This window comes from Papaver somniferum, chromosome 3 (assembly GCF_003573695.1).
Source record: "Papaver somniferum cultivar HN1 chromosome 3, ASM357369v1, whole genome shotgun sequence".
NCBI classification, from domain to species: domain Eukaryota; kingdom Viridiplantae; phylum Streptophyta; class Magnoliopsida; order Ranunculales; family Papaveraceae; genus Papaver; species Papaver somniferum.
The window spans coordinates 136,292,366-136,302,461 of record NC_039360.1 but is presented as its reverse complement, the minus strand read 5'-3'; the positions used below and the strand labels follow the sequence as shown (position 1 = coordinate 136,302,461).

Genomic DNA, 10,096 nt, shown 5'->3' with positions numbered 1-10,096 from the left:
AGGATTTCACTACGATTTTGGAGTGCTTAACAAAGTTGGTATATTTACTGAGGGGTTATCTACAGACTGTTGTATTTGCCACTCGGCTGAGGAAAGCATCAATCACTTGTTGATTGCGTGTTCTTTTTCCCAAGCAGTGTGGTCCGCGTCTCCTTTTGGTTTGAGGATCTTTTCTGTTAATCCGTTAACCCTTGCTGACAATGACTCCCTGTTCAGGATGAGGAGTATTCTTTCTCAATGGTGCTGCAATTTGTCGGGCCTTATGGAAATCTAAAAACACACTGGTGTTTGAGAAACATCAAGTGAATATTCAGGGTGTTCTTAAGCAAGCGCTTTACTGGTTCAATCTTTACTATTCCGAAAATGACATAGAGGAAGATAAGATAAGCTCTAGTAGTGGGAATTTCGTAGGTAATGCTCAACAGATCGGATGGCTTCCACCACCACCTGACAGAATCAAAATCAATCATGGCGCTTTGCGTGGAGGCAAGTTCGCAGCTGCTTCCATTGCAAGAAATAGTCAAAGTAGAATTGTGGGTGTATCTACTGTGCCGAGAACCTCTATATTACCATTAGTAGCTGAAGTTACTGGATTCTTACTTGCTACCGATCTGGCTCACACACTCAATGTAAATGATGTGGTAATTGAAAGAGACAGTCAAGTGGTGGTTAAAATCCTCAAGGGTGAAACTACGTCAACACCTTGGAAAATTTGGAAGATAATAGATGATATTAAAGCCTATGTAGAGGACTTTTTCAAGCTGATTTTTCCTCTATTCCGAAGAGAGCTAATGCTACTGCTCATGCTCTTATAGCATATGCGATTTCCAACAATGTCCAAGAATGGTGGACATCTTCTCAATCTCTCGACCCTCTCATTTTCTTACTCCCTTGTAACTGAACTTTCTCATTTTCTTGTTCGTTTTTTTCCCTTCCTTTGTAAAAGAAAAAAGAAGTTAAATTTTACATATTTGCCCCTCCAAGGCATGCTATTTACAAGAAAACGAACCCTAAGTTAGTTAAATCTCAAAATCAAGTGAGTCCCTATTTATAAGAAAACTAAGCATGTTTAAATTTTAAAATCAATAGGGGTCCCCGTATCCTTCCGTCCCTGGGTGTAGTCTAGTCGAAGGGAGTTATTGGTTGCATTCTAAAGTTGGATGTTTGGCATGAGTTTAACTACACAACATAGCAACTGCATGTTCTTACTGTTATATTGAATACTCACCTGCAGCTATGTACTACGCCCTTAACTATATTATTGATCAATATTTTTTCGGCTTATTTTATTAACATAGTCAGATATTGAACTGGAGAAGTCTCCTTTAAAGAAAAAGTTAAAATTCATATAATTGAAAAAAGAGAGAAACAACCATCAGTTGATATTACAACATTATGATACCACTGCTTCCTAGCTAGCTAGGATGCAAGTGATAGGTATCAAGTGAAAAGTATTTTCATAAAATTGACAAAGCTTTCACCTCTAAAATACTGTCCTCACTGGTCTTAAATTTGCCTTCAAAATATTGTGTGAGGTCACAGTGAAGTCACAGTGTCACACTATCACACAAGCACACCACAGGTATGGACATGAAATTTTGATACTCTGTTTTTGAGCATTCTCATTGGACTTGGGCTTTACAACTTACAAAACTGTGCAGTCAATTGATGGCCCACAATTAATACTGGTTTCTGTCTACAGCCTATCGAGAGTGACCTACTTCACAACAGTATCATACTGTTTCTGTAGTAATGAAGCTAAAAATATTGTGCTATGACTCCGCGACAGTTGGAAAAGGGAAGTTACCCAGAAAAACTGATGTTTACCTAATTACTTCTCATGGTTTACCAAAAAGCAATAAAACAGTTATTGTATGAATTCTATGTAATGAAGTCTTAAGAAGAATCATCACAGGTAGTAATATCTATTCATTACATCAGTGCAGTATCTGATAATAGTTGTGGATATACCACTTACATGTTTATCTGTCATGGTTTCAACCCAAAAAGAGAAGGGCAAAGCAAAAGAAAGAGGCAATCAGAATGTTGATTATTACCTCATGCTGTAATTCTGTATTATCCGTCTTTCTCGTCTCGGTCGAGATTGGTGGTTGTTTCTTTACTTGGGACTGGATACCCTCTCATTAGAGAAATTAAAATATGTGAAGGACCCAAGCTTCATGCTTGCTTGTCAATAACGACTTCAACAGAGATTCTATGACTAGTTACTCCTTTCTGTAATCCAAAATCCCTGACCTTTACCAATGTACATCCACGAACCGACCGCCGTCAATAAAATCAACAATGTAAGAAAAAGCCATAGACAACTGTTGTGTTTTAATGCGCAACACGATTAAAATGTGCTGTTTTTTTAATGGCGAACCTGATTTATGTCCATGGGTATTTTGACTAGTTAATCTGATCTCACTCTTATATAGAAACAACCTGACATCCTGAAAGAAAACCCTTGAGAGCAAAGAACAGCAAGTTGGTCCCTACTCCCTAGCCAGGTTGATTGTATCTTTCAGCAAAAATTTCAGAATGATAGGGAAGTTTCAGGCTCAAGCTCAAGCTCAACATTAACTCATCACATCCTTCTATTTCAGACCGAATACGGGATTCCCTAAGCATGTCAGTGTTACTACTGCATGCTTCCTCAACCCTCTCATCCACCTTGGTATTGGCACTCCCTGCAGCAACACAACCCTTTGCACGGACTCGAGGAGAGGGCCTTGTAAATGAGTTATCTCTTGACACAGATTTCTTGTCCCTTGATTTCCTATTTGTGGTTATGTACCCACCAGCCAGAGCTTCCAATGCTTTTGCGGTTAGCGGTCGATTTCTTGAACTCTGTCGGCGGGCATTAAGAGTAGGCTGATCCTCAGCACTAGAGATACCATTTGAGGTTCTCACTGACGTTTGAAGATCCTCTGGTTGGATTACTTCAGCTGGAAGAGACAAACCCTTCGTACTTTCATCGCAATGGAAATCCCCCTCCTCCATGAAGAAGGGATCACTATCTTCATATTCTGGTAGTGCATTTAGATCGATCATAGGCCGCTGTTCAGCTCTCCGACTGCCTAGCTTTTCATTGCTATCATGTCGGTCTTCTTTAGTTGAAGAACCAGACGATACTTTATCTTGAAATGGATATACTTCAGGAACCATATGTTCACAGGCGTCAGGTGAGTCTAAATTGGAAGAGGGCTCCTCTTCTTTTACTCCAAAATGTGTAGATATGTTATTTGTACTCAAGCTTCTCTCTTTTTTAGCACGAGGACCTATTTTTTTTCGTTTCTTCACTGGAACACTAGAGTTTGACTCTCCAGATTTTGCTCTCTTTTGTAATATACACCTCGACATCTTCCCCACATGCTGGTTGTCATTAACTGCAGCATACTGAAACTCGTGATTCTCCATGGAAAAACTGCTAATAACTGAGCCATTAATCGACACACACTGCCTTGAAACACCAACTAGATTATCTGCATTAGAGTTACCCTTCCTCGGCCTACTAGTAACAGTATCTTGCTGAGTGCCATCAACCAACATATCAACTGAGTCTGGATAGTCCAGGCGCTCTTTAAAGCTTACTCCGATAGTTTCTCCAGATATACTTGATGGAGTAGAAGCATTATTGGTCTCAACGGGTAAGGTTCTTAGATCTCTCATCTTGAATGGTCTTTCTCCATTTATCAAACTGGTATCCACAACAGTAAACTTCACTAGATCTGAATTAGAACTTGAAAGCGGCGGTTTCAGATAACAATGGCGTTGATGATCTGAATGAATATCCTGATCCATCTCTGGATTCCACTCATGCGCTTCGTTGTTGTCATCTTCTATAGGTGCTTCTTCTACCTCAACGTCAAGAAGAGTTGGATCAGATACCACTTTGTCCAAAACGTCGGTGACAGAATCAAAATAGTGATTTCCTTTCACATGTCGTTTTCTTGAGAACTTCTTAACATCCGGAATGAGAAACACTAAAGAATTCTTGTTACCATTATTATAACCTTGATACTTAGGTTGCTCAGAGTGCCATCCTCTGGCAAGTAAACGGGGCCAAACGGCTTCCCAAAATAGATCATTAGACCGAGCTTTGCTTAAACGGAAATCACCGTTTAAAAACTTAAGGATGTCCGCAGATGTAAGAGAGTTACACTCTTTGCCGGTTGGAATTTCTTGACGAACAGGGATAGCTTGGTTGCTCCTTACAGAGTCTGAAATGCCAGTCAAATCTCGCTTACCCTTGCCGATTCCCACAGCTTCTACCAGTGTTTCTATGCCAACTGTTTCCTTCATCATAGAAACATAGTCCTCGAGCGTAATTGTACCATCTGTTAATTTCTTCCCCACCTGCATCTTTGCAAATGACATATATAAAGCAACTCTATCTGAACAATGTTTCTAAAGGTTTCTGCAAGGAAGTATAAGAGCATGACCACGTTCTCTCCTTATAAATGTTCGGAAATGGCGACAAATTCTGCCAGGGTGATACTTATGTCTGTGATGATCAACATACTGAGAGGCGAAATTGGATGCATCTCTGCAACTGTTATTCGAAATTTTATGGATACCTGATACCGAGATAATGCAACAATAATGACCATAATCTGTGATGATCAACATCGTGCTGGTATATTCAGCAAAAAAAAAAAACATCGCGCTGGTATATACAAGAGAGGCGAAATTGGATGCATCTCTGCAACTGTTATTCAAAATTTTATGAATATCTTATATGTTTTATACCGAGATAATGCAACAATAATGACCATAAGAAAGAAAAGTTGAAGTTTGAATCTGCTAGAGCATTTGTGCATGCTACCAGTACTAGTGATTAGTGAGAATGAAGTAAACTAAAAGCAAAACGTGGTAGCTAAAATCCAGATGCATCATCTGATGAGACAAACTAAAACTAGATATATTAGTACAAAGATCACATGTATGCTCGCAAGCCCACAATTTGATGAGAAATCTAAAATCTTCCAGAGGGACAAACATATCGAGGTATGGTGGAATACTCTGGAAGCTACACGTTAATAAGTAAAGATTTTATTGTGGAAGATTTATTCCAAAAACTAAACCATTGAGAAATATAAGCTTAGCCACTTTAAGAGGCAGAGAAGGCTTCGGAAATGATGGATCTCCATAAAATAAAATTACTCAATACAATTTTGATACAAGAACACGAGGATTTAGGGGAAGTATTTTCAGAAAGATGAAAGCAGTTAAAGATTGCATCAACAATATGAAATCAACTCTAAGATTATTACATGAAACTATCAAGTGTTAAGATCTAATTGTTTTCACTGATGTACTTCTAAGGGATATAGGAAACCAATCATGACGATTTCATAAAGACATAGATAAGTGCAGAGTGGAAATTTATTTGCAATTGTGACCAAGTGATCATTTAATTTATACTCCCCAGCAAAACTTTTGAATCTAAATATTGACATTACCTCCATGAAAGCATTTCTGCACTCCTTGGGAACATGGGGAAGCAAACGTGATAACAGTTCTTGTTGCCGCAATCCAGTGAAAATCTTTTGCCCGTGTACACATTTTTTGCTTCTTATCTTCCTGCCTTCTGACCATCGACGGTGTGCATCAGACCTAAAAAATCTCCCGTAGTAATATGACTGTATATCACCCATCTGTTTACTTTCAACAAATTTCTTCACCTGAACAAGATTCTTCCCAAAAATATAAAGACCAAGGAGAAATCTATCCTTCTCAACATCCCTCCAGGAATTGCTTACCAAACCTGGAACTGGACAGTAATTTTTGGCAACTAAGTCACATTTCTCATTCATTGAGGGTAAATCCGCATCCATCCGGTTGCCAGCTAATGTACTATTTTCTCTACTATCCAATTTCACAAAAGGTTCAACTTTAGCTTTAATACCTTTATGGTCTGAATATTTGTGCCTGGCTTTCCTTTCAGACCTATTTGCACCCATTCTACCATCTGGGGCCCGTTGCAATTTTATCCCTTCAAGTTTGATATCATCAACTTGATCATACACCCACATAACTGGGATGGATAATCTCATTGGTGAAGAATGACTAGTACCAGCTGTTTCGAAATGAGATGCGGTATTCTTGAAGTTGTCCGATTCCCTTTCTCTTTCTGGAATTTCCACCTGGTACTGATCTCCAACTCGAGGAACTACTTCTGGTTCCCCGAAGATATCATACCTTGGAAAAAGCAAAAGCTCGGCAGATGTGTCTTCAGTAAGGTGCTCACCGTCGTGATCCATTTTGACAGAATCCATCTACCAATTGACCTGAAAGAAAAAACAATTCAGAACTTAAACAATCTATGGTAGAAACGAAACATATTTTAAAGTACTCAAGTATTTATCTCGGAAGCTTGTTCGCCCATCTGTAGTACACAACTTTCAACTTATAGACAGAACTGTATTCCTAAGTTCAAACTGCAAAGTCAGCTATCAACATTTTGACGCTCGTAACAATGTGCGTCATTTGAGTAGTTCTCAAAGCTAAGTATTTTAAATTCGTACTCAAACCAGTACATTAACCAAGTCTCAATATGTTTTTCCAAAAAGAGTACACAACACCCATAGGAGTCCATGCGAAGTTAGAAATGAGGAGGAATTAAGCACTATGCCTTAACCGATAAATCAAAGTAAAGCTAACTAATTCATATTTTCAGACTAGTGAAAACAGGAGAAACCTTTGCGAACTTAATCAGTATGTATTACTTAATTAAGCCTAAAACAAAACATAAATCGACTGTTAATATTGGATTAAATGGGGCAAAGAAGTTTGACTACTCCATCAGAAACATAACAAAGATCAGAGATACACTAAACTTAAACATTAAACTTAAACTTAGACTCAGTTTCATGTGAGTTCATTTTCATCTTGTCTTAATTATCAGTTAAGAACATAAGCTCTTAATACTGACAAATCAGCAAAGCACCCTACTACTGCAGAAGAAACTATTGGAACAAAATCACATATTATCAAGAATTACCTTCAATCCATCATTAAAATCCTTGTATGAACTGCCACAGTTTAACTTCAGCTTCTCATTGCAACCGCAATTCAACTTCTAATCTCAAACTATTGGCTGTAACATAATGTAGAAATACGATTAACATCTAAACCCATAAATAAGCAATTATTATACGGTCTCAATACTATAAACCTGTGTTTAAACAGAACCCACTAATCAAAATCCCTATAGAATGCTTAAACTACAATCAATTTCAAAAAAAATAAAATCTTTAAGGCATTTTATCAAACACATAAGGTGAATTGTACAAAACAATAAGTTTTTTAAAATTAGGCTAGATAAGCTACAACATAGAATTAATATTAATAACCATGAGTTCATGCTTACAACATTGATAACTTCTGTAAACAACTATACATGAAACTCTCTATAGTTGCAGAAAGTTTTAGTTAGGAATTAGGATACACAAAAGAGGAAGTCTAGAAGAAGAAAAAAAAACGAAGCTTTGACATGACGCAGTTCGAAAGATGATTAAACCATACCGTTCAAGTTGTCGAATTGCTAGCCTGAAATTTGGAAGAAAGAAGAGATCTGTGAATTTGAAGTAACAACAACTCAAAAACAATCAAAACAAATATATTAAACAATCAAAACAGAGTTATTAAGAAGATAAAAATGAAAGATTATTTTTTTTACTTCACCTCTAACTTTACGCGACGAAAGGGAAGCATGAGTTAGAAGGGTAAAATGGGGTCGCATAAGTATATTTCTGACCCTTGGATTGGATTGTCAACTTTTTCACTCCTCAAAATATACCAAGTGTTTTATAGAGAGAGGGAAAGAGACGCAGAAAAGAAAGAAATGGTTTGCCTTGTTAAAACTCTTGATGTATACAAATTCATGGAGGATGGAGGAAGAGAGTCTTCAAAACAAACAAACAAAAAAGAAAACCAAAGTCGTTTCCTTTCCTTGTCTAAACACACGAAACCAGAAGAAGATGGAGTCTACAAAGAGAGAGAGAAAGAAGTAAAAAGTGAAACGAGAGAGACTGTTTAGATTCTAAAGGAGACGAAATCTAGAGAGAGATAGGAGATTTACGCGCAGCAACAGGAGGTTTTGTTTTGTTTATGGGGAGGATTTGATTTATGGACACATCATTTGAAAAGATGTGATCACAGGCGTTATTTTCGTTACTAGTTTACTGCTGGTTATACTGTTTTATTTATTTATTTGACCAAATTGCCCTTTATCCTTTTTAATCTCTTATTGTCATTTTCTTTTTCTTTTTTGTGTTTTTCTGTCTTTTTCTTCGTTTTCATTTTTTTTCCTTCCTTGACTAATTAAAATCTTTATCATTTCCAGCAAAATAAATAGGTAAGTTAAACTTGAATACTAAAAATCCAATCTTACTAAGCTAAATCTTATCGTTAAATTGTTGTGATTTAGTATTAAAATTGCTAATCTAATTTTGTGTGTGGTTTTGTACTAAAATTGCTAATTTAACCTTGAATGTTCGAGATTACAATATTTTAAGTTTTGCAACCAGTTTTGTGTGTAGATATTCGAATTCCAAGTGAGTTTATAATCGAAATTATGAAGATTTTTTTTTTGAATAAGGAATGGTTATATTAAAATTATGACGATTTATTATGAAGATCTTGTTTCGACTTCATCAACTTTTAGTAAATTTTTTTAATGTTATAATTCTATCGACGGAGTTTACAATAAATTTGTTGGAACTTTCTGAGCTTAATTAGACTTCAAAATTTACTAGAACAAAAAAAACAAATAAACTAAGATCAATGCACCTTATTAATTTTCTTGAACATAGAAGAAAAATGAAAATAAATTAAACCCATAATTCTTCAACATATCAATTATGTTTTTCTTTCTAGTTTTATTATCAAAAATTTGTAAGTTCGATATCAAATAATCGAAGATATGCATGTTTTAAATTTAAATTTTTGGTGCAAATTCTAATTTATCATAATTATAAACCTAATCAATGCGGGAAAAATTCTAGTCTACAAGATTACAAGTATCCTTTGTTTCTAAGAACAAAGACGTACCGGTGAAGGTTAATATCTGTATTTGTTTAAATTGATATAAAATTCTTAGTTTATCTTTATCCAGTTGTATCATTCTGGACAGATCAACACATACCGATACAAAGTAGAGAAACACGTGAACATTAAAGTTTGCACAAGTTCCTCACCAATTTGAAAAAAACGTAATGGTTTAAATGTTAGTGATAAGTAAATAACATAATGATGCATGCAAGGATGATGGACTGACATGTAACAACAATGAAATTATTGATGGGTTTACTTAAGGCCAGGTTGATATATTACCAACCACAAATATTTGTCTCCGTAAAAAAACTTTTACCTGTAAAATAATATTCTTTTATGTGTGTATTTCTACCAACCGTAGATATATCTGGTAACTGTAAATATTTTGTTACATGTATATTTCTATCATATATATATATATATATACCACAAATATCTCCGTCAGCTGTACAAATTTTTTTAGGTTAGTTTGGCAATTGAAACGTGTTTAGTTTGGTAACTTCAATCCGTGAGTTTTTAGTTCAAAGAATGTTTGGGAAAATCAGAATTTTTCTTGGTCCCTGAACGAAAACTGAGTAAATCTCTGGTGATTACTCTTCCCAAAATTCTCAACATATCCGTTTGCTTATGAACCTAAAATTCTCAACATATCTGTTTGCTTATGAAGTTTCAGTGAGATTACATTTCCTGTTTATCATCACACGATTAAAGAATTTCTACACTATTAACAAATCTTAAAAGATCAACATCATTAATTTAACGAAGTATTCAGCCTAAAAAAATCTTAAAGAATCTTAATTTTTGAAAAGTTTTTATTACCATATATAGCATTTCATGTTGCTTCAAACTCCCGTAACCAAAGATTACTACACATATCAATATACTATTGATACACAGGTCTTCTACGGTAAGTTAAAAATAAAGAAACCCAACCGTGGCCAAATTACGATTAGTGTATTTAAGATCAAAAAAGTTACCAGTATAAAACTACATAACTTTTCTCAAGGAATTCAATATATGAGTTAGTGAATTCAAA

The 10,096-nt window shown here is 35.6% G+C and overlaps 1 protein-coding gene across 4 annotated transcripts; it reads right to left on the bottom strand.

Moving 5' to 3' along the window:
* Window positions 1-1,889: 1,889 nt before the first annotated feature.
* LOC113357456 lies at window positions 1,890-8,151 on the bottom strand. 4 transcript variants are annotated; one of them, XM_026600850.1, is made up of 6 exons: window positions 7,690-8,151; window positions 7,531-7,579; window positions 7,007-7,102; window positions 5,912-6,293; window positions 5,466-5,776; window positions 1,890-4,365 (listed from the first exon to the last, which is right to left on the bottom strand). In XM_026600850.1, exons 4-6 carry the CDS (start codon window positions 6,279-6,281, stop codon window positions 2,503-2,505), a joined length of 2,544 nt encoding a protein of 847 aa, XP_026456635.1. In that variant the 5' UTR covers window positions 6,282-6,293; window positions 7,007-7,102; window positions 7,531-7,579; window positions 7,690-8,151; the 3' UTR covers window positions 1,890-2,502. The 4 variants fall into 4 exon arrangements, with proteins under 4 accessions (XP_026456635.1, XP_026456631.1, XP_026456634.1 ...); XM_026600846.1 differs by having other exon boundaries at window positions 5,466-6,293; XM_026600849.1 differs by having other exon boundaries at window positions 1,890-4,359; window positions 5,466-6,293.
* Window positions 8,152-10,096: the final 1,945 nt, after the last annotated feature.

Bases quoted from the DNA above. Each gene is read 5' to 3' on its own strand.
- LOC113357456 (XM_026600846.1), bottom strand. From the start codon at position 6,281: ATGGATTCTGTCAAAATGGATCACGACGGTGAGCACCTTACTGAAGAC. The intron at 4,366-5,465 runs GTAATGTCAATA...TCATTTGCAAAG, and splicing joins GCAGAAATGCTTTCATGGAG to ATGCAGGTGGGGAAGAAATT.